At 37.4% G+C, this 25,221-nt stretch overlaps 1 protein-coding gene across 4 annotated transcripts in view; it reads right to left on the bottom strand.

The window, feature by feature from the left end:
• Positions 1–23,511, bottom strand: part of kcnh7 (potassium voltage-gated channel subfamily H member 7) — a 42,231-nt gene extending 18,720 nt beyond the window's left edge. For all 4 annotated transcript variants that reach the window (XM_076875031.1, XM_076875032.1, XM_076875033.1 and 1 more), the window contains exons 1-6: positions 23,026–23,511; positions 22,454–22,684; positions 12,208–12,363; positions 5,580–6,020; positions 4,585–4,796; positions 963–1,388 (exon numbers count right to left, since the gene is read on the bottom strand). In XM_076875031.1, the coding sequence (XP_076731146.1) occupies positions 963–1,388; positions 4,585–4,796; positions 5,580–6,020; positions 12,208–12,363; positions 22,454–22,684; positions 23,026–23,101 (1,542 nt within the window). In that variant the 5' untranslated portion in view covers positions 23,102–23,511. The remainder of the gene's footprint in view (positions 1–962; positions 1,389–4,584; positions 4,797–5,579; positions 6,021–12,207; positions 12,364–22,453; positions 22,685–23,025) is intronic.
• Between the last annotated feature and the right edge of the window lie 1,710 nt (positions 23,512–25,221).

Genomic DNA, 25,221 nt, shown 5'->3' with positions numbered 1-25,221 from the left:
ATTTTTCCTACTCTAATCAAAAGGTTTACTTAAGCGATTGTAGGTTAAAACCGTCTTATTAAGCTGCTAAATTGAATGAGCCTTGTGAAAAACCATCTGCCACTGTCTCGGCTGGTTTTGTTTTCTGAATGAGAATGCTGCTGAGCGGGAATTTTCATGTTCAATCTGACATAAACATCAAGATGGAAAGCTATAAATAGAAGTCATGCAAGCACATGTTCTCACTGTATAACTCTATCTATCTATTTATAGAACAGGAGTCAATTGGTTTTTCATTTTTGGCAAAAGTGGAAGTTAAGTAAACATAGTCACATACTCGTAGTGAGGATGTGCTTTAGTTTCAAATCATGGTCTCGTTTTGTTTGTCACTGTCTGATGAGTGAAACAGATGTCCATGTTCTTTTTGATTTGTTGTCATTTACTGAACTGACTCAGCAGCAGCCGCATTGATGGAAAAGATTATTATGGTTTACTGTATAATCAGGAGCTTTCCGGGTGTAATGGAGTGTCTACAAAGCACGATAAAGCCCTGAAGTGGATCCAGAGCCTTAGGGGACATATCCTACCAACAAACAAGCCAGCAGTCCTGGCAGCCAGCCTACCAATGGACATCTCACATTTGCATGTAAGCTGTGCACACAGCCCTGTTGGCCTGCTCCTCACATAAATGCATCATTGATTGCCATTTGGTAAGCCATTAATCCGTGTAAATGGATTCTAGAATGAGGACCATTCAAAAAAAGGGAAAAAAAAAGAAGAAAGAAAGAATGAAAGGAAAAAAACATGCAATTTAAAGTAATCTCTATGAAGCCAAAATATTCAGGCTTTAAGTAGTGGAACAGGGGCAAGTACAACAGTCCAAGCATCCCTGGGGTGATGTGCAGTAAAGCTCCCTGGGAGAAAAAAACAACTAGCTGAAAAAAAACTAAATACATGTACAAAATTAACAAAAGATTACATACCTCATCTGATCCTGAGCCAAATATTAGAAGATCAAACGGAATTGCTGCCACCATGTCTATAAGGAACCATCCTTTAAAATAATGGATTGCTATCTTGGCTGGGTGGCTGACCACTTCCTCGTTTTGGTTTACATAAGTTGTCCTGAAGTTTATGAGGATGTCAATGATGAACATGATGTCCACAATTAAATCTACTACATTGAGAGGGTTGCAGGAGTATCCGCATTCTCGTCTCTTCTGCTCCTCTTGGTCATTGAGAAGAAAAGCAGCTGAGTACGGAGTGAGGATCGCCGTGTAGATGACCAGCAGCAGGATCAGCCAGTCCCAGACGGCTTTGAATGGGCTGTAGTGAAGGATCGTGAATTTGTCAATGCGAGGTGTTTGGAGTTTGTACTCTGGCAGCACATCTGCTCCGAGGGACAGGACCTGCAGGAATGGTGAGAGAGGGTCAGAAGAGCTACAAAAATCACTTGATTACATCGCTGTCAATTTTTATTTTGGGTCAACCTCTTAGAATAATTGATAATATTACAAGCTATAGGTTTTAAGCTTATGGTGCTTTTTTGGTATAAAACAATATATTTTAAATCTATAATTTGATTAAACACAGTTTCCCATTTCATATATCAATTCCACGGGTCATTTAATCAGCTCACAGACTTTAAGGAATGAATTGATAACAACTGTGACACCCAATGTGTCCTCTACAGTCAAACCGAGTTAGTCAAAGATAGCCATTATGACAAGTGGATTGCCTCTGACCTGGCACTATAAATAAATGTTACTACCACTTGTTCTCCATTTGCAGAAGGTACATTGAATTACTCTTGGAAAAAGCACTTGATAGACTGAAGAAAAGTAAAGTCTGCATACATTTTAACTGATAGATATGAATTTACTATGCAATGTGGTACCCAAATATTTGTTTTAATTTCCCCAGATGAATGAGCTCTGGTTAGATGGTAAATTATTCAATGTGGTCAGGAAAGCAAAGCCGTTCTCTGTTTCTGGCTTCACAATGTGCGACAGACTAGCAGAAAGGGCTCTCTTATGGCAGAAAATGGTGTACGATTGAGGATGAGGGCAATGGGTCTTTCTATTCTTTTCAGCACATTCCCTTATCTTCAGCACATGAATTATAGATTTCCCCATGCTAGCAGTCAGGAAGCAGATGCAGCGTTCACATCTCTGCAGTGTCTTCAAACTCCAAACTAAAATCAGCAGGGAGGGAGAACATTTAATCACGATGATGGTTCTTTTTCATTTATAGATGAGAAAGCTGTGGTGAAAGAAGTTTAAATATAAAGTTTCTCAGCTTTTCTTTTGCTTGGTTACTGGGCCCCAAAGCATTTTATAGTGTCCTACACAGAGTTCTTAATTTACTGAAATATCCCAAAACAAAACACATTTTGTTATTTATCAGAATAACTGCAACGTTATCCCTAAAGTATACTTTGTTTGGTAGTGTGCACCTGCATGCGAACAAAAATGTCTAATCAGCCAATCACACAGCAGGAGCTCAATACATTCAAGCATATAGACAAGGTCAAGATGCCATGCTGCATTCCAAACAAAGCATGAGAATTGGGAAGAAATGGGTTTTAAGTGATTCTGAATGTGGCATGGTTGTTGGAGGCATACACACTATTTCAGAATCTGCTTCTCTACTGGGATTTTCCCACACAACCATCTCTAGGGTTTACAGAGAATGGCTAGTAAAAGAGAATATATCCAATCCAGCAGTTGATGTGCAAAGGCCGAGATGAAAGGCCAGACTGACAGACCGACAGAAAGACAGTAAATCAACTAACCATGTGTTTTTACCAAGGTATGTAGAAGAAGCACTTGGTATAAACAACAAAAACCATGGATCCACACTGCCTTGTATCACCATTTCAGGCTGGTGGTAATGGGGGATATGTTCTCTTCAGCCTGCTAGAGTATTGTTGCTGACCCTGTCCATACCTTTATGACTACAGTGTACATATCTTTCAGTGGCTGCTTCTATCCATAAAATACACCATGCCACAACTCTCGGATCCTTTCAAACTGGTTTATTGAACATGAAAAACACGACTAGACTCAAATGGCTTCCACAGTCACCAGATTGCAATCCAAAAGAGCACCTTTGTGATGCTATCAAGTCAGGATGGACCAAAATCTATTCTGAAGGCAAAATGGGCGGGGTCATACTAGTAAGGTGTTCATAAAAAAGTGGCCAGCAAGTAAACATTTTACGTTTTTCCCCTCACTTAATTTTATGAAACATTGTTTTTTTTATTAGTTTAAAAATAAAACCGCAATGAATATTGACATGTCTAGCTAGCCCTAGAACCCCTGTTTGTTCAAGTGTTAAGAACATCCACTTGTGACTTGTAAACATAATGAATTAATAGGTTCTATAGGGAGTCAGTGAAATGTTCTTCTTGTTGTTCTGAAACAGAAATAGATGTTTTTTCTCTGATATTGCCACTAAGTTTGCTTCAAGATGAAAGTACTTTCATCACTCGGGACATGTACTGGTATCCTGGGTGGTTTAGGGCTCAGGTGAATATTCAACTTGAATAGTGATATTATAGCAAGAAGGAATGAAAAGAGCTATCAGAATAAATACACTTGTACTCTTGCCCTCGTGCAACTGTGTCCATGGTTCCCAGAGGTGCACTCCAAAGATGCACACATGTACAGATGTAAGACTTGAAACAAAACAGAATTGCAAAACTGGAACTTATCACCAGAATAACTGTAAACTAAAACAAAACATACATTTTTGTCTTAGACTTAGGGATTGAGACTCCTCTAACTCCATTCACTTGTATTTTGACAGCAAGTTATTTGTCAAAATAGGCAATACTAATGTTTCATTTTTCAGCTTATTGTACTAGATATTCAATAAAATCATCGAGTCATTCCAAATCAATACATAGAGTAAACCTACAAAATTAGCAGCATGTTTGTTTGCATGAAGAAAGTGTAGCTGGGCTGGAAAATAATTCCTAGACTGAATATCTGTTTCAACTCCTGGCACTACTCCTCTATTAATGTGGATGGGCAGTAGCCATATGTTATCTCTGCAGCATGATAGACTGTCAGCTGTTTGTTAGCGTCTCCAAAAGTAAGGCTTGTATTGTTTTCATCTTTTGAGTCTATCTGTCATCATGGGAAAAATGGGGAAGAGAAAACTACTGCAAAAATGATTTTGACCACTTTGGTATACACTTCTCTGGTTCAATGCCTCTCTATGTAAAAGTCTTGCTATCTCAGTTGAGTTGAGAAAAATTTAGATGATATTTAGTTATTGGCATTGCGGCTGGTGCGATCTGATTGCAACATGATTTCTTCTTTAATATAATGAGCTGTCAGTGAATCATATCTCATCATCTTCATGGAGGCATCCAATTTCAGAACTACATTTGAAATGATTAGTGCACTGGCAAGCTTCCCATCCATCCCTCTCAGTGACGTTCTTTGAAATAGAGAACCAAGGATATGTGTGGAAAGGTGGATGGATGGATTTCTAAGAGTTGGACCCAGGTCAGAGAAATGGTAGCTGAGAGAGTTTTGCAAGTCAAACAATAACAGATGCTTCAATGTAAAAATAAATTGGAATTTTCAGACTCACCTGTGTGACCTTTTCTGTTACATTGTGAGTTCTTTCTTTAACCTTTGGTGCTATGATGGGTTTCTCACTTGTTGGTGGAGAGTGGGTCTTCTTCTCTGTCCCCTCTGAGAAGTTGAGTGCAATCAGGGGGATCTTGTTGATAGTGCTATATTTGTTGATGTTTGAATCAGAGGTAGAGCCAAGAAGGCTGGACTTCACGTGGTTGAAAGGGCCTAGTGTTCAAGAGCAAATGGCAGCCACATTAGTAACCTTGGCAAGATGTAGAGGTTAACACAGTATTTGGTGGGTTTTTTTGTTGTTGAATAAATATTAAGAAATTACCTGCTTCACCCTGATTAAACAAGAAAATTTTTAATCTCCTGTCCATTTTTAGGTATTATGGCAATATAACCATAATAAGCTGAGCTTTGTATACTGTAAATCTATTTCTAGCCAGAGAGAATAACAGCCTCATTTACTGTACATGCACATCACCATTGACTAATGTAATCTTACATCAACTGATAGTGGAGGAACTACTGGGAATTTTTAGTATTTTTTCACCCAAGAAAAAATGTGCTACAACACATCTAACGTGCTTTTAGAGCTGCGGTTGGCTGTGAATTAAAGCCTACTAGGAATCGGGGGGGAAACTGATTTATTCATACACAAGCCTTTAAATTACATATGCCTAAAAAGCAATGTTTTCACCTTCTGTTTTTCTCATAGCTATACACGGATTGAGACAAATTATTTAAAAGCAATGCTATTATCTACGATTTTACAGATGTTAAGATTACATTGTGACAAAATGACGACATCTGTCTCAATCATTAGTTTACAATCATTTCAGTGCAGTAAGCCCATATAACCTATTGATATATTGATCAGATTTTACTTATCATAATAGAGTTAAAACATGAGCAGCCAATTGTAAGGTGTTGGCTGGGCCAATATATTAATACGACATAACACAGACAGACGCTACAAGTTATAGAGCGTAGTGTAGCACATACCTTCATTTGTATGGCGATCCCTGAATAAGTTTTTTGAATTGGAACTATAGCCTTCAATTTCATGAACAGATGAGGCCCTTCTCATGCTGCTGATGCTGCCTCTGGGGAAGGTATTTGACAGGGAGGTAGAGGACTGGTGTGGCTCCGAATGGTAGAGTTTCTCCCAGGGGAGTTTAGGGGATGAATGGTCAAGTGGTTCAGGACCGATGCTAGCCTGGGAGGAGTGGTGGCTTGAGCCTATGAGGGCATGTGTGTCATTGGCCTCAATGGGACTGCAAATGCTCTTGGTGGGTGATGGGAAACTCTCCAGGGCCACTGAGTCCTCATCCTCTTTGGGCAAGTCCACCATCACAGCATCTGGGTCCTCTTGCGGAAGAGATTGCTTGTTGGTATTCATCAGGCTCAAAGCAGCCTGGCGGAAACGGAAGAATCTACTCCTCCCTAAAAATAGAAAGGACATTGAGAGAAGACCTCAATGTACAGCACAGTAATATGTATATCTATAAATATATTTAATAGCCCCAGGAGCATGTCTGATATTGTTTTCCATTGTGAGTTTTCTATTGTGTATGTGTCATCATTGACTGATTGCTGTAGTGCTGGTGATTTTTTTTTTTGTGTTCCTTATGTGTTCTAGTCCTTAATGTGTAATAAACCTTTATTTTGGTTGGTTGATTTATATATGAACCTTCCAGAATATAATAAACAGGTTTCTTTTTGTTGCAAATATCTGTCTTTGTGTCCTGCACTCATCTCCTAAGTCCCCAGTACTGCAGCAGTCTGTTGTTGTTATTTGGTGCATCCTGCATATCTTTGAAGGATTACAGTCGAATACATCTATCCATTGTGCCTAAGGAAAATGGTATTTTACTCTAATGGTTTCAGTTGAATTAGATATAGTGAAACAAAGTAACATTATCCATAGTTTATTCTGTTTTGTTGTATTGTTAATATTCACATAACATGCATTCTATGAAAACTGTCTCCTTGAATGGTTTTTGATATCTTGGTATCTTTCCACTCTAGTCTCTACATACAAATGACAAATTATCTTTATAACTTTTATAAATGTCTGTAAAAACAAACAAACAAGACAAAAAAAAAAGAAGTAAATTTACTATTCTCTGAATTAGATTTTAACTTGAGTCTTTCCTTTGGTGCATAAATGCTAGTATGAAAGAAAGCAGAATGAATGAATAAAAAACTTAATTCAAGGTTTAAAAAGAGAAACAGAAAAATAACAATTCTTTGTTTAATCACAGAGTGAATCTCATTACAACAAAATTCAGTAACAGTGACATTAGGGGGCTGTTTCATAAGCACAAAAATCAAGGACAGCTACACACATCAGTCTTAAGGACATGCCTGTACTCATTCAGTAGGCTTCATCAGTTCTATTGATTTAGGCAGTTTCCAAACCTTTTAAACTGAGTGTACTGACTTTACTCACTTTGATGTCACATGACATTAAGTAAGGTCACAGTATTAATAAAGTTATCATAGGGGTCTAGTATGGTGTGCTGTTAAGGAGTGTTATATAGGCTGAAATGTTTACCACAATGATGCTGCAAATTACTGACAACATATGATGCAGTTCACCTTCCTCAGTTTTTATTTTTATGGATGCTCCATGTCGCCAGTCTCGAATTGGACTGCAGATCATTGTTGTTGTGCTAATGTTTGCTTTGGTTATTAGGTTGGAAAGATCCTACTCACTTCCTTTGACACGCTATCCTTTTATAGACTACCTGTGATGTTACATTAAATTTCTACTCCTCTGGCCCGTGTGCTGTGCTGGATATATTTTTTACTATCATGCTGCTATATTGACAAAAGCTTTTTAAAGCTTTTATGAAAAATGATTAAAGGACTGGGTCTATAAAAAAATGTCACTTATCAGCCAGGCACTATCCACTACCTTTAAGTAGAAATAATGAAAAAATGGTATGCAAAATCAATCAAAGACATACCCATATGGCATATTTACATGCCTTATTGTTGGATAAATGCATAAAAAGATGATTTTGTAGGCTGGACTTTTTTACATGTCTTGAAATGCTGTATAGTTATTTTAAACTATACATTACATTAAACTTTTCATTTAGTCCCTAAATACAGTAAGCTTGACTTCATAAACAATCATTAATATAATATTAGTACTGTAAGGATCACAATTTATAGATATCAAAAAGGATATCTACAAATTGTGTAAGTCTAGCATATCATATCATATCATATCATATCATATCATATCAAGTGTATTCAGTATTCATTAATTAGTTGTTGTGAAATCAAAATGATACAATTCTTTTATAGGTTTTTATTAGTGCATAAATGCTGACATCATAATAAGATAAGTCACTTTAGGGGCTTAATGTGTACCTGTGTGCAAAGTTAGATTGCTTACCTTCTGAATATGTGGGAGGAATTTTCAGTCAGACAGTGTATTATATTATTGTGTATCATAGTAAGAGGATTTAAAAAAATATCTATTTTAGCATATTTATGACACTATGATAGTGTGGCTTACAAGGACATCCCTATGTGTATAATTGAGCTGTATTCATTTGGCAGCATGCACAACATTTCAAGAGATGTTTTTTAGTTGGTTCTCTTCTTTAAATTTGCACCTTCTCTCATTTGCTGCGTTCCTCTCACTGAATCTGTCATACCTGCTCCAGCTAACCACGTCAAGGTTTGATGGCCATAAAAAAGAACAAATCTTTTTTCAGAAAATTACAGCTACAAAATTTAAAACAGTTTTTAAAGGAAAAAAAATGTAACCTACTAAAGCAATTGGTTTTAATTTGAAGCAATTGAAAATATAGCCTATAAGATTTGAAAGGTAATTACCAAAATTATGATTTATTAAGACACCTTAAATCTATCTATGTGGATTAAAGGTCTTGTACAATTAGAATTACCTTGCCTTGCCTTTCTAGTATTATGGCTTGGATGCAAGTGTAAACGTGCAAAAGGCTACATCAAAGACTAATGTCCTCAAATAAAAGTCCGGTGTCCTTTAGACATACAGTATGAGATTGACATTTGGATTAAAGCAACATTGGCAATCATATTAGCAAAGTACTGGACTGTTGTTGGTTGAAAAAAATCTGGCTGAGCCTGGATTTATGTTTGATTTTCCAGGACTCTACGCTATGTTCGAGAGCTGTGGACAATATTCCAGAGAATAACACTGCAGTTACAAGAGGCCAACATCAGACTCATTCCCAGAGTGCAGATATGAGCAAGCATGAACATTTAGAATTGAGTTAAAAGTTCATAGATTCAGAGTTTCAGAAAAAAGCTCATAAAGTCTCTATTATCAGAAGTCGTAAAAATTATGTATTCATAGAGTGCTATAATAACCGATTTTTTGTTAAGTCGCTGACTGAAAACACAATTTCCATTTTATGCAGCAAGAGTCTGGTTTGCATAACACAGTATAAGTGTACCATCTCTGGCTTTAGGCCTTAACAGTTGAATTTAGTGGAGGATACCTTTTAGATAGCAGCTTGAGGCGAGAGGGATTACTCTCTGCCAAGCTCCGTACAGTACTAGTTGACACCTGCTGGCCTATAACCAGCTGTCAGCACCAGATGATAATTAACACCCCTGTATAACGAAAATCACCTTTCAGAGACTGTTATATTAAATCACAGGAATAGGCATGGTGGAAATTTTCTCCAAGGCTCTTTCTATTTTGAAATCAGTGACGTTATTTCTCAGCCAATGGTACGTGTCTGCCACTGCGCTTTAAATGCCCGATAACCTAAAACTAATTTCATCAGTAAGCATTTCTTTTTTTCTATCTTCTATACTTATGACGTGAATCTTATTAAATACATATTCATTTAGAGAAATAATACTTTTAGCAATATCTGAACATAATACATTCCAATAGCCAGCAGATTCAGTTCAAAATGACTAGCATCAGTTTTTAAAACTCATTTCAACCAAGCAACTAGAATAAAATTACACTTTAATGCACTGCTATTACTTAAGAGCTGCTCAAAGAAAAAAATAAATAATACTACTATCATATATAAAGTGAAAGTGTGCATGAAGTCAAGAGTCATTGTCTCTGACTCTCCTAATCTTATGTCACATCATATGTTTATCTGTCTAATTTACCCACAGGTTTCCTCTGCTGAAGCACAGTCACAAGCAATCAAGTCTGACTAACAATGCTGGCAACAAACAAAAGAGACATACACACGTGCACATGCACACTTAAATACACACAGCACAGCACAAGATGAATGTCAGTACTCTGGAGGAATACATCCTGAGCGAATAGCCTAACTCAGGTCAAGAGAAAAGACGCTGAGTGCTTCCAAACAGAGAAGAGCAGGAAGGTTTCACTGACATTAACACCTCTAGAAATACACCAAAAAAAAGAGAGGTGTGCTATATGCTGCTCTCCCCCAGGGTGTAAAATGGATATATTTAAACATTTTTAACAAGATTACGTTATGTAAGTCGACCATTTCCTCCTTGCATGCAGATGGTATATTTAATTGCTGTTGGTGTAAACTATATTACACTGGCAAACTAAATAATGCACCATTTTTAGAACAATAAAAGCCAGCAATATGTTTAGAAGTTACACAGTGCATGAAAAGGAACACAGTACTAAATTAGAGCCTACCAAATGTGGAGGGATATTTTAGTTTTAGCCATCTGCTCTGGTATTGACATACTTTAAAGAAGCGAGGAAGGTTTTGTTTTGTGAATGGTGTTATTACATGATAAATGCAATGCATAAATGAATAGTGATGCATATTTATGAAAAAAAATCAAGTCTTCTTTTGTTAACTGAGTTTGGGTTCTGATTTTATTAAAAGATGTTCGATTGGTTGAAGCTTGTTTTGTTTGCTTGCTGAATTTCTTGATTCTTCTTTTAGTTCACTTATAAATCTTGTCAATTATGAGTTTAATTTCTTCATTCTCCACCTGCCTCCCATCTCATCTCAGCATTTAGCCTGTGTATATTCAGACTTCTTTTTCCTTTGTCCTTTGTCAAACCATCTGTTTTCTCCCCCTAATGTAGCTCTTTGTCTTGCTTCAGTGTTTTCCTGGATTACTCCCCATGCCGGGTTTTTGGATTTTTGTTTTGAGTTATCCTTCTGGACTTTATTGATCGAACTTTGCTGTCAGCCAAATAAAAAAAAGGTCCCTTATTATTTGCCTCCCCACATCGCCGACTGATAGACAGAAAAAAATTAAGATGGAATTTCTAGTGTTAGAAAAAATCATGACAGCAAAGACATAAAAAGAAATAGAACTTAGACACACTGATCTGCTTGCTGCTGTTACATTTATTAAACTCTTTTTCTCTTTTGACCTCGTAGTATATGAGCACAATCCCTGCATTGCCACATACACGCGAAGTATCTCAATCGTCATCACATGCAGTGAGAGGACTAATGAAATTAATCTGACTGATTAACACCTTGCATGTATGTCTGTCAGTAGTCAACCAAAAGCATTAGCAGGATCACCTGTGTGATAATACTAACCTTAAGTGACATCCAAATGAATTCAAAACTCCTCAAGTTCAAAATACAAGACAGACTGTAAATGAAAACCTTTCAAAACATCAAAATATTGTATCATTCATATACCATATATGCCATATAGGAATCAGAATGTATTAAAATACCCAACGGGTAACATAAGTCAGTGAATGGAATAAATGTAATAACAAGTAGTATCTAGTCATTTTCATTTTCATAGGAAATATTTACTTAGTATGATGTTTGTGATTATTTGTGATTTGTGTATACTCTTAATGGACTATGGCTGATAATATGATGTTTTGATGAAGCACACAGTTTGTATTAAGAGCCTACTGTTGTTTTACTCTGAACTTCAACAGTTTTGAACTTACCTGGATGTCACTTCAAACACTCAACATTACTGACACACATACACAAAGTGTTCATTTTTCAGATTAATAGAATAGAATAGAATAGAATAGAATAGCCTTTATTGTCATTGTACAGAGTACAACGAAATTGGAGTGCCACTCCCTTGGTGCAAGATTCAATAATAAATCTAAATGTAAAATATAAAAAGTACAATAAAACAATCGCAAGTACTCAAACAATAGTAAGTCTGATATATACAGGATAGCAGCATTAATATAATGACAGTATGAATAGCAGCATAATATAATGGCAGTGACGGTATGGTATAGCTAAGCAGGTTCAATTGTTTTTGTGCTTATTTACTACGGTGATAGCTCTGGGAAAGAAGCTATCCCTGAATCTGTTTGTCCTGGTTTTATGTGATCATACAGTTCCCTGATTGCATGTTGGAATGACTAAGGAATTTCCCATGTGTGCATGCTTGTTTAGTCCATATGTTGCTTGTATACCTGATGAAGGTCAGATGGACTGAAATAAGAAAGTGAGAAAACATGCAGGAGTTCTTGATATTTTTTTTTTTAAACGTTTATCCTGCAATGCACCAGTTACTCATTCGGGTATGCAGAAATTTTGTCACAGATGTTTGTATGGCAGCAAAGTTAAACAGCTCCACAGTATTTGTTAGATACTGGTGTCATTAGGGAGGTATGTCATGCTATATCACTAATTATTCCAGTAGTATTTAACATACTTACTTTGATCAGACTTTGTAGGGGATGTGGGGCTTATCTTCTCTGTGGAGTTGTCACTTCCCTCATCCACAACATACTCAAAATTTAAGATAAACATCATCACCACGCCCTCTTCATTCTTCACTGGGATTATATGAGTGTTACACTGAAAGTCAGACCCTGAAAGAGAAACAAAGAATCAGTGTCAGAGAGTTGAACATACAACGTGCCAGTTAAAAGTCCTTGTGAGAGGACTATAAAGAACTGTAAAAATGACTTACGACACCTTTGGAAAAACAGAGAAGACGTTAATATTAAAGGTCAATGGCTGTATGCCAGAATAGATGAAATAGATGAGATAAAATAAAAACATCCAGAGGTTAGATTGGTTCATGTCTGTATGTTGTTGTTCTTATGCATATATTGCATGCATATTTTAATGAGAAATATATTACATAAAATAACCAAGTTTCAATACGATGGCTGAGACAGCACGATTTAGTGTAACAGATCAAACAAGCAAGACAGATTACAGCCAACACAGAAACTGCAGTGTGCACATAGAAATAATCACTAAAAATATCCGTTGTGTGAGGCAGCGGAGCAGAAAATCCAGCGAGATCACAATTTCTCAACTGCACTGGTTAAAGCTGCGTTAGCAAAATCTACTCTTGCTTGTGGGCATAAGTGCTCACCAATAAAACTCTCTACCCACTGGACTTGAAGCAATAACACAACAGCTACTTACAGTTGGGGGACATATAGTATCAGTGGCCTTTTCTCGTATGAGGAAAAATGTTTGCTCTGAAACTACTCCAGTTATTATTACATTATAAAAACCAGTAAAAAAAAACAGCCCCATTTGAACCTTTTAAAAAAATAAAAATAAAAAATTAACACGTGTAGATATATTCATCATTTTGAACTGAGCTATAAAATCAAATTGTTTCATAGTAAAATTACACCTTTGTCTCTCTGTGTGGATCTGTCCGTCATTTTGTCTGTCTGTTTGTGTTGTGCTCATACTCACAGAGGACACATATTACCAGTGTTCGCTGCAATTTCCTCAGGGCTCACAGACACCCTGCCAGCAGCATTCATTAGCAGTAGACTTGCTGTCTGACTAAATATAACAAGCTTGGTCTGTCTCTACATGCCACAGTTCTCTTGGACAGATTTCAGCATCAGAAACCCCAGAAGTGATGATAATGTAATCTAAATGAAATGGAAAACATTGAAAATGCACCAGCTGGTGTTAGAGAATAGTGGAATTCAGTGTTTCACAGGTACTGAGTGAATTAATGGAGTAAATGGAACAAAACACAGTTACATATGTGATGTGTTACTAAGAACAGAAGGTGTGCTGTGTGCAATCTCATCTCGTGTAAAGGCTTCCTGGTCATGTTACGTTATAAAGTCGAAAGTGGCGCTTAGAGAGCAGGGCAACCTCGAGTCCTTGCCCAATTTAAATCCCCTGTTCATAAAAAGCACTTTTCCTGCATTTCCCAGAAATCCTTCACCTAATTCTGCATTGTCCTTTCTGTAAAAGGGAGCACTTTGGTATTGACTTTGATCTCTTTGAGTTAACACTGTTCATTTGTTCAGAAAGGGAAAGTAAGTGGATGAGAGTTATTCAGAACTGATTGTCTGATAAACAGAATAAGAGTAAAAAATTGTGAGCTTACAGGATATAAAAACAGTGCAACAAAGTTCACCAGTAAGAAGAAAGGTGGGAAAACTGTAGTCACAGTTCTGATGTGTGTTATGGACATAAAAAAACAGTTTTTGTTAAGACTCACTTTTAATTATACTCGGATCAAGTATGTAGACCAGTTTGTCAAGTAAAAAGATCCACCCTGGTACAGAGCAGGTGAGTATAAGATAAAGAATATGTAAGGTAGAGTGTAGACTGTTAGTTGTAGTTATTTCAAGATATATCCTAGACAAAGAACAAGGGACAAAGTGGTTTATTAGCATGGACGAATGAAAAAATATGGCCAAGACTTCCTCATTTCTCTTCCTTACTTGAACAGATGTGGATACCATCCTTGCTCTATTGCTCAGCCGTGAATAGACTTCTGTAAATTTTACTTTAAATTTTCATTTAATTTGACAGCTCTAGTAGAGATTAACAGGAAAAAAGACCGAGGAAAGAGAGAAGAGGAATGAAATGGTCAGTTTTCACCCATGTGCTATGTGCCTGAACTATTTAGCCATCAGGTCACCCAGTTAATTCAATCTCTGTCTTTCTGTGTGATTATGTGTTTTTTTGTCCGCAAACTCTTCCTAGATAATCAAATAAACAAAATTGGCATAAAGGATACATCCAAGGATTTTTATCTATATCAAATATTATGGCATCGTCATATTGCCTAGCAACCACTCACCGACAGCCCAAAATGACCCATTTTAAGCATCTGTGCACCGACAATACCTTCTGTCATTATTTTACAGCAATAATATCTAATTATATCCACAAAAGCTGAATTATACATGTCGAGCAACCACCTCGTAATGGGTTAAGGGAAGATGCTGCCAGTAACTATGTGAAATTGATACACAGTGCTGCAATGAAAACTTCCTTGCGATTACTTTGATCACTATAGCAGATTGGCACAGTTAGCGATAGTTTGCATGGAAGACTACCCCCTTGGTAAGTACTTGGCCAATGTTTGCAGAAAAAGCATCAAGACCACTACAATTGCTAATTGTTAATGTGCTAATGTACAAAGCAATTGCAATGAATGTTTTTGGTGTAGCTGCCTACTTTATTTCACCTAGCAACAGATAATACCCTCTACCAACCACTTGCAAACACTGAATACACCCGAGCTTCCCAGGGGTTTGCCCATTGGTGTCTAGGCCTGTGTGACTGAGGCTAAATATTACCAATTTTTGGCATATGAACACTAACTACCTTTCTTTCTTTCTTTTAAATTTTTTTTATTGTGATAAGCATATCAGTTTGCCGACAGCATGAACAAGGAAAACTACTAGCATGCACTAGTATAAATAAATAAATAAACAAACACCATATGGCTTGCATGGTTAAAGACACATTGTGTTCATTCTGTTAGGCACATTTATATTTACATTATAGCTAATTAACAGAAGAGTGATGTAACTGCATAACTAACCAGCAAAAAATAATTAAATGCTAAGCTTAAATGCTGTAAAATCTAGCCTGAATAATAAGAATAACTAAATATTTATATTAGTAGTAGTTACTACTAATAGCTGATAGTGGAAATAGTGGTGTAGTCTGTTTTTCAGAGAAGGCTCCGTGATCAGCCAGGATGAAACTGTAAATTCAGCAAAAAATATTTCTGGGCTGGGCTTTACCTGACCAGATGGGAAACAATAGTCATGTTTAAAGGCTAAGCCATGGGGGTCCCTTCTCATCTGGTCTCCTGCTGAATGTCACCTTTACCGAAACGGATGAAAGCAAAGCTTCTTCTAACTCTTGAGTTGAATCAGCACGGACAGTGTGTTACCAAGTTTAATCTCATAATACGCTCTTATTCACGTTTTCATTTTAATTGTTTTGGAACCAAACAAAGGACACAGTGCTTCTTCCTGTTAAACAACAAGCATATTCAGTCAGAAGAACAGGGAGTTCTTGTTTCTCTGACCAAAAAAACCCCAATGGCAGTGTGCCATGTGATCAGCTGAGTTATTTGTTACCAGAAAAAACAGAAGTGTCATTCACAGTTTAAGTCTACTGAAGGTATTTTAGTAAACATTACTGCAGGGGCACAAATCTGAATTAATTGTAATTAAAATTAGTTATAATTTATTTGTAACTAACTGTTACTGTTAAATCATAAATCAATTTAGCAGTTTTTTTAGCTTATCACCAAATTAATATTCTAGAATATCCAACATGTTAATTAAGTGGGGACTTAGACAATAGCAGACCTCAATCAAATCTTATTATCTGAGGATGTGCGCTTGTTATTTAAATGTTACAGTAAAGGCAAGCCATAAAATATGTGAATAAAAATGAAATTCAGATGAAAAGATCCCATTATATGTGACACCACCCCCTGCTGGGTAACAAATTGCCTTGGCAGACATCACTTCACAGCTGAAGTATCATTAGAATAAAACTGCCAGACAATTTTTATGAAGCTAAGGTATTTTTCAAACTCATCAAGAAAGGTTTTCAGATTTCTAACTTAACCTATTTACAAGCATTTATGTTTGGATCACAGAGTTAGGAGAGAGTGAAAGGAAATAACAGAAAAAAGCAGTATTAATATATAACAGTAGAGTAAGAAGCTCAGTGACATTAAAAACAAGGTGTACTGAGTATCAAAGCTGTGTGAGCCCCATCAAGTCTTACCGATGTATATGTTTTTATACTTTTCTATTGTCGTGTCTTGGATTAGCATTTTTGCCTTTAGATGCAGTCAGGCGACACTTAAAAATGAGATTATTTCAAGCAGCTGCAACTTTTATCAATCAAATGAAGAATGCATATAGTGCACAAAGTATACATTGCATAAACAAATGCGACAAGTCAGAAACAAAACTGAGGTTTAACACAAAATGAAATTCGTGAAGCCCCTGAGCTGAACATGTCTGCAAATAGTTCAGAGCAAACACTTTTGCTTTAATAAATAAATAATAAAGTGACTGCCTTGTAAAAGCTATAGCCCTTCTGAAAAAAAAAAAATCAATTCTTTCAAAAGGATTTTGTTAAACTCTATTAGGAGAATCAATAAAATATCATCTTTTTGTCTGTTTACTGATGTTTTATGCAATTAAGGCCTGAGCTTTTACAGGTCCACTCAAGGACAGCCAGAGACTTTTCAAACCCATTGCAGAATTAATGTGTTTTTATGTTTTGTTCACTGTGGTCCTGAATCTGAATCCTCACCTGTCTTGTCTTGTAGCACCTTGGTTCCTGGAGGAACGTTGTTTCACCTCACTGTGTATTTTTAAACTGTATATGGTTGAAGTGACAATAAAGTTGAACTTGAACTTGAACCTCATTCTCGCTCCCTATTTCAACTCCAAGGCCTTTTTTGTTCCAGCCACTCTGAATTTTGGTTGTGTTCACTCTTCTCTCAACCCAGGCTCCATGTCCCTGACCCTGCACCTCTAAAGAATACTGCCACCACCATGCTTTGCTGGGGGAATAGTATTAGCCAGATGCGAGTTTTCACCAGACAAACTGCTTGCAGTTCTGACTAAATAATTCAATTTTTAGACTTTCACAGTTCTTTAAAAGCAATTTTTTGCAAAAGCCAAGAAGCCTCTCATAGATTTTACTTCTGTCTATCTCTATGTCCTGATTTATGGACTGCTGCCAAAGGGTTGTGCTGCAGGTTTTGTTCTCTCTGCAGAGAGCTTCTGAAGCTTTCTTCAAAATACTGGTGGTATATTCTCTTACCAAAGACCAACGTGCTTGATTACTCAATTTGCCCAAATGACCAGCACTATGAAAGGCCCTTTCAGTTTCACATTTAATTCATTTCACAATTATTTTGTGCCTTGGAACACTCAAAGCTTTAGAAATTACGAAGGATGCAAACAAGTAAGGGTTTGCACCCTTAATGACCCATGGTAACCATGGCAACTGGATAGCACTGGGACAAGGAAAGCCAATATGTGTGTGTGTGTTGTGTGTGTTTTGTGCAGCCAAGAGTAGATGCACCCTCATGCTCAGCAGACCTCCTGAATAAAGTCGTGGTTAAGCCCTGCCCTGATGTATGCCTCACCAAATGTTATCATGGCAGTGTGCAGAGTGTCTCATGACTTAATTTCTTCCACTAGGTATGTGTAAAATATAATTAAAGTCAATTGAATGCAAATGACTGTAACTTGTCCTGCAGCAAAGGTTCTAAACACACTGATAAAAACATACATTTTGACATTACTGAGTCCAAACAGGTGGGAAAGAAAGCCAATTTGAGTCAGTTAATGAAACTAGTGTATGCAGCCATCCACAGTATATCTACTGATATCAGTATTACATGACTAGAATGCCACTGTAACTCTAAAATACATTACACATTTTGCTCAATACCGAAAGAAGAAAGAAGAAAGCTCCACATGTTTAAGCGTGCCATCTGCGTCCCTGGAAATTGTTAATGTCTGTAGAACTTGGAGTACTCTAGGTGTTAAAAATTGCGAATGTGTCATGCTGCTCAAAAACTGTGGAAATACTTGAATAATTTTGACTTTTTTTGGATAATTTTTATATCACACAATGTACGTCAGTAAAGGCTTTTAGTGTTGATGGAATAATAAGGGTGTTTTATTACTTCTATATATATTTAGTCCATTTTCATGCAATTGTTTTAAGTCACAGTCCTTTTAAGTGTTTAATGCTTATCAACATATTTAACATCTTTGACAAGCAAACTCTTTTTTTTTTTTTTACTGAATGTGCATTCATTTTGAGATCTTTATATAAACTGTTTTCCCTGTGAGCCAAGAGACGCTATTTACACCTGCTTGAAAGACTGGACACTGTATTAAGACTAGCTCCCTATACATGATGGAAATTTCATTACTGTAGATTCTGTTTCCATCATCAATTATTAAAACATTGCTGCTTAATCAAGTGATCCTTTCAACACAATTGGAATGATGAGCAACAAAGAAAAAAAAGCTGTGGTGCAACTTTAAGATGTCTTAAAGACGCATAAATGCACATAGCTGTGTTCATATTTGTACACAGTAGTGTTTATTAAGGATTCATATTCTCCTATGTAAGTTGATCTGCTTTGGGAAGAAGCATGAGTAACATTGTTGAATGCAGATTTTTCTATTTGTATCCTTCCAACCATGTTCTACACAACTGTACTGTAGCTTTTAAACACAGCCCCACAACTACTAGTGAGTCTTGTATAATGAAATCTGACATGTTCCTCTTTTAGGGCTATTCTGCTTAAGCCAATATACAACATTACTGGGGCATAGCCCATCAGGACTGGTGTATGTAGAGAGAGGCCATGCAAGCTAACCCGTTGTTTAGAGTCCTTAGACCCTGTGGCAATATCTCGCCTCAATGAGAGCGCTGTAAGCTACATAGACTGGCCTAATTTCATCTTCAATCAGTGTCTTCAGAGCCATCAGGGATAACTAGCAGCTCCAGCACACGCCGTACTGAATTTATATTTATTAGTTGGTGAGATTTGCTTTGTGATCTTTTAATTATGTTTAATTTGGTACAGATGCTGGCAGGTTAAATGAACTGAAGGGTATATAATGTAGGTTAACGTACGGTAGCTAATTAGGAGAAAAATACAGATGGTATAGAGAGGAACATTGGATTTCACACTCCACTACAAGAATCTCATGACATTAAAAATAGTCCATGATTTACTACTGCTATCTAATGCAAATATTGTTAGGGTTATGTCAGTAACTATCACTATCAATTTCCAGTTATTAATTAAGCTTATCTCGATTTGTTGAGTTTGAAAGGAGCTCGTGCTACAGCATGTTTTAACAAACATTTTACCGGACTTGAAATCATCTGCTTGCACGGGCTGAAAATAACCAGATGTAGAAAACCTTATCTGCTTCACCTCATACTACGAGACACCAAAGAAGGCTCGCGTGATGAAAAATGGATGTGCTATTTTAGAGAGAAGTCATCCAAGTGTCTCGCAGCACACCTTATGTACTGTAGGCACTCCCTGTCCCCTCACTCCCCTGCCACTAAACCCTCAGCAGGGGTACATGGCCCTGCAGTCCCCTTGGTGGCGTGCCACCTATGAAACTCTGCACCCAAGCATACCACATGTCCCACATCATTCAGCATGGTTAGCTAAGCTGCTGCTGTTATGTCGCCATTATCCATTTAACTTCTCTCTGCTCCATGGTGTCAGCTTCCTTTTGTTAATACTCATTCAGGTACAAAGTATTATTACACCCTGTGGAATAGGATAGCTCTACAAAGCCTTCAGGGGAAAGCATTTATCTCATTGATTATGTATCATAGCTGGTGTAACACAGCACATGTGGTATCTCTTCTAACAGCACGTCATGCTTCTTCACATAGAGGGAAGCACAAAAATTAGAAGCAAATGGTCTGGTGCAAAAGGCCTTTGCTGTGCTCCCATGGTTGCTATTGTTCCCCTACTTTTAATTTCTAAGCATTCACATAAGCTGCTTAACTTTTGCTTTTTAAGTGAAAAGAGAAATAAAGCTTTGTTGCTCCTGATGTCGCACAGCTTCCTCAAATCCAAACCTTACTTTCTTACCGCAGTTATTGGTGGAAGGGGAAAACAAACTACACCTGCCTCACTTCAGTTCCTTCAACCTCTGGCATTTTAGGCACACATCAAAAATCAACCAATACTTGGAGAAAAATATGCATGAAAAAGGGGAGAAACAGAACATTGGTAACCTGCCGATGCTGAGACTGGTTTATTTCATAATTTCATAACAGTGTGTGCTCGGGCTTTAATACAAAGGATTAACTGATTTGCATTAGGACTGATAACTTCAAATGCAGTTTGGAGACATGAAATGCAACCACTTTCTGCCCATCAACTTCAATTTGTCAGCTGTCTTGAATCAATAGGGCTACTTCTCTCAAGGATGGCATGAATCTTTTATTCCCTTAAAGCAGGCGAATGGTGTCCTCCATACCCGTGTAATGCATCTACTCTGAAAGCTGCTCATTCCCAGTCACTGCACTGTCAGCCCTGACATCTTTATTCATGAGCACACATGCTAACTATAAATTCCTCTGAGGAGTATTAAGAGTTATGTTTTGGATTCGTAATGCACACTAGGGAGGATTGTGATAGGACTGGGACAAACGATTACGTTGGAAGGTTTTCAGACTCTCATCCACAATGCTTTAAGCATTGAATGCTCACGACTTTTAGAACAGAGTGCAGAACAAGCATGCAATATGGGAAGATGGGAACCTAAATGAAGTTTCTTTAAAATCCTGTTTGCCATACACCAAGCACTTCCAGTTAGACCCTAGAGTTTGGTGTGAAATTGTCTTGCAGGTTTCTGCAACAATCTATTTAACAGTGCAGCAGCTGGATCATGATTAGCAAAAAAAAACCCAAAACATGCCTGATGGTTACTGATGGAAGATTAAGCATGTATCCATGGCACAGAATCTAATTAAACTCATGATTAAAAATTAGGCTCCTAGGATTAAATAAAATATTAACACTTTTCTTCTATTTTAGAATCCACATATATAAAACTGCTGTTTGCCCATGATTTAAAGTGATCAAATGCTAAAGAATATTAGTGCAAAGCAACAATGTCTCACCAGAAGAGGTCTCACATGGCACAAACACGGGTGCTAAATGAAAACAATAAAGCATGATCAAAATGTGCAGCTCCACAAGAGTAGTACCTTTGGGATTAACTGTGTACAGATATGTCACGCTGACCATAAAAAAAAAGCCTCATGTGAGAGCATGGCAGGAGGTGGTCAATCTGCGGATTTATGCCACTGAGTGGTAACGTCGTATTAAATCTCTCTGACTCAGGATTGCTGTCTCTCAGTACACCATTCATAATAGGACTGGCCAAAAATGAATGACAAAAGTCTACCGCTTAAGGGAGAGCATTTTCACTGCAAGCAAATCTGTACAGCAATTTTATAGGTCAATGGACTGATCCACTGTCTACTGAAACAACTGAAAACCTTTGGTACAAACCACCGCATCAATAAATGCACCATAGAGATTCAAACACACAATCAGTGTATTTTACTATATTTGAAATTTGTAAAGTAGACAAAGAATTTACTGCAAGGTAAGATTCAAAAGACAAAACATAAACTTTACAGCTGCTGATGTCAAAGACCTGTGTCCTACAAATTCACCTGCAGAGCTGCTTTGTGTAGTGCATTATTTGAGATGTAAGACTAACAATATTACAGAAACACTGTTTTTATTTGAAAAAAACAAAACAATAAACACAATCCAATAATATTAAAAAACAACAACATTCCTGTTGTATTATATGATCAGAATATTTTTTGTTTCTCGTAAGAACACGTTTCATAAATCTCTAATAACCATCATCTAGTTATTTTTTGCAGAACACATGAAATAACACCAGCATAAACTTACAGGAAGATCTAATTTTAGACTAGACTAGCCTTGCTGTTTTCCTCTGTCTGAGGTACTGTGGACATGCACCTCTGGTTGGTTAGTGACCAACTGACTGACACAACATGAAATGAGGAGAACTCCAGGTGCTCTCCAGACACCTCTCAGCTTACGGGCATGCTGTGCCAGCCCCCTTCTGTTTTACCAGATCAGTTACTTACCATCCTTGCGGTAGTAGGTGATCTCCACCTTGCGCTCCTCAGACCCAAACACTGCCTGTGTCACCTGGTTGATGGCCTCTTTGTCAGTGAGGTCACCATGGAGGAAGTCACACGTGCATGGCTTCTGCATGATGTCTGATCTTGAGAAGCCTGTCATCTCACAGAAGCCATCATTGCAGTAGATGATTGCACAGTTCTCCACCCTGGCGTTAGCTATCACAAATTTCCGGTCTGTATGAAAGAGGGGAACAAATATATATGATCTGATGTGATCTCAGTGTAAACCATGGCTCACATATATTAACAGTCAGCAATCAAGTGAAGTGCATGGCAACTACTAAACAAACCGAGTCTATATAATAATAATAACAATAATAATAATAATAAAACAAGAATCTAACATTTCAGTTTTATCCTTTTGTTTAAGAAATATCTTAACATAAAGTTACACACACACACACACACACACACACACACACACACGTATATACATATCTTATTCTGTCAATAACGTTTACTTTGTGCTATTTCTTCATCTGGTAGCAGAATTTGTACATCAACAAAATACTTACTCTGTCCCTCGAATTTCCGAATTATTATTCCAAGGAATGTGTTCTGTGGTGCAACGTGACCTCTTCTTATAGGCATATTTAGACAAAGAATATCCCGAGATCTTCAGTAAAAAGTGCCTCCACAGTAAATCCCCAAGTTGCAAAGGTTCGCTGTTTATGGGGTTTCTTTTACCAAATTCGCTACACGCAAACACTCTTTCCACTTTAAATTACCTTTCTACTTTACCGTAGTTATTTATCCCGCTTGTATGACTGAGCATCTAAATGGCTCATCTCCGAAACGCGCGGAATCGGGGAGGATTGCTTGAGTTAGGTTTAGTTCGCAAAGCATTTCGCGTTGAGGTTGGGTGCGATCCTGACGTCCTCTGTCGCGGTGTGTTGAGCGGACACAGCGGACAGTGGTTAATATGCCAAGGGGAATGACGTTGCTCTCAGGGGGCTTAGCCCGCGTATGGATAAGTCCCAGCCTTGCGGAGCAACAATGAGCATTGCTGGAATACACTACAGTATGTGCTTACATACTGCCTTGTGTGTATGGGTGCGTGCGTGCGTGTGTGTTTGTGGTTGAGGGGGAGGGGGGTCCACATAATGACAGGAGAGTTTTTAGTGGAGGGTGATAGTTAACAGCAGTTTGATAAAAATTGAAACGCACACATATTAACACTGGCAACTGACATGCTGTTTTGAACTCTTAAATAACCGTTTATACATGTTTGATACTCTAGACTGCTGTAATGTTTGCTGTCCAACATCTACTTAGCGCTTTTTTCCACTTCACCGATTTGAATATGTAAGCTAACTCAGCGACCGCTGATTAATGAATTAATGTTCCTTAGCATTTGCAAACATTTCAAAAAGAGTCTAACCGCTTGTGAAATATGTTTATGTGCTTTGTTGAGCAGCCCACTAATTAACATATATCATTACTTTTTATAACACATGCGACATTTTAACCCGAGGCTATCTACTGTACTGTCTCATCACCCGAACCCCCACCGCTGGTAGGGGAATTATGCTAAATATGGCTACAGCTAGGCAACTCCTTACAGTGAATGGGCAGATATTAGAGTGGATTCTATCTTAATCATCGAGTCCTTAGTGAAAAAACAAACAAAGACTTATTTCTATAACTGGAGAACTGTTTTTCTTTGAATGAGGAGAATTAGCATTCATGATATCTGGTGGTCTCCTAGAATCCACCCAACAAACAAGCAAACAAACATATAATTTTGCCGACAAAATGCACTTACCTTATTAATGTGTAAAATATTATACATGTAAAACTTATGTAAAACTTCAACAGTTATGTTAAACACCGTGTTATACAGAAACACCATGTACCATGAGCTTAAATATTTCATACAGGCACACAAAAATCAATCAAAAGTCATATAATTAGATTCGATATATAACCATACAGCTTCAAGCAACTTAAAGAAGTCCAGACGCTTTTCTTTGCAAGCTCCTTTGACTACGATGACCTGGATGACTGAGAATCTTCACAGACATAACCATACAGCGTTTCTTATATTTTTTACATTTTCTTGGGTTAGTGGGTCTGTGCAAGCTGCATTTGACTGACCTCCCTGACTCTTCTGTTAGTTTTCTTGTACCGTATGGATCAACGGCAGCTTGAGTAGATTCATATAGCTTGAGCAACTGGAAAAAATAATCCTATAGGTATGCTAAGCCCTTAAGAATCACTTCGGACATCTGTCCATTGCGTTAAAAAGACTAATAGATTCAAGTGATGGTGAAAATGCAGGGCGAGAGGCAGGGTACACTCTGGACAGGTTGCCAATGCTCATACATCCACAGTCCACTGAGAATAGCCAATTAAGCTAACATGCAAGCACCACACAGAAAAGACCTTGCTGACCAAGACATTCAATCCCCATATCTTTTTGCTGTGTGACAGCTGTTTTTCTTAACTTTCTCCTTCAAAATTCTATTTTACTGAAAAAGCAGTGACATCAGCTCAAGAAACATTTACAGTGGCCTGCACATAAATGTAAACCCAGAATCTAGACAACTTTTCAGCTCGTCTGCACTCAGTTTATGCCATAAACTGAGTGACCGAGTTTGTAGGCTTCTGCTTGGCTTGACAAAAGAGGATATGTGAGTGTAAAGTACTTTTTATTTTATTTATTTTACTTAAATGAGACTATCTCCTTAAACTTACATACAGAACAAGTC

The sequence above is a fragment of the Maylandia zebra genome, linkage group LG16 (genome assembly GCF_041146795.1).
Source record: "Maylandia zebra isolate NMK-2024a linkage group LG16, Mzebra_GT3a, whole genome shotgun sequence".
Taxonomy (NCBI): Eukaryota; Metazoa; Chordata; class Actinopteri; order Cichliformes; family Cichlidae; genus Maylandia; species Maylandia zebra.
The sequence above is the reverse complement of the archived record's forward strand: the minus strand, read 5'-3'. Positions and strand labels throughout refer to the sequence as shown.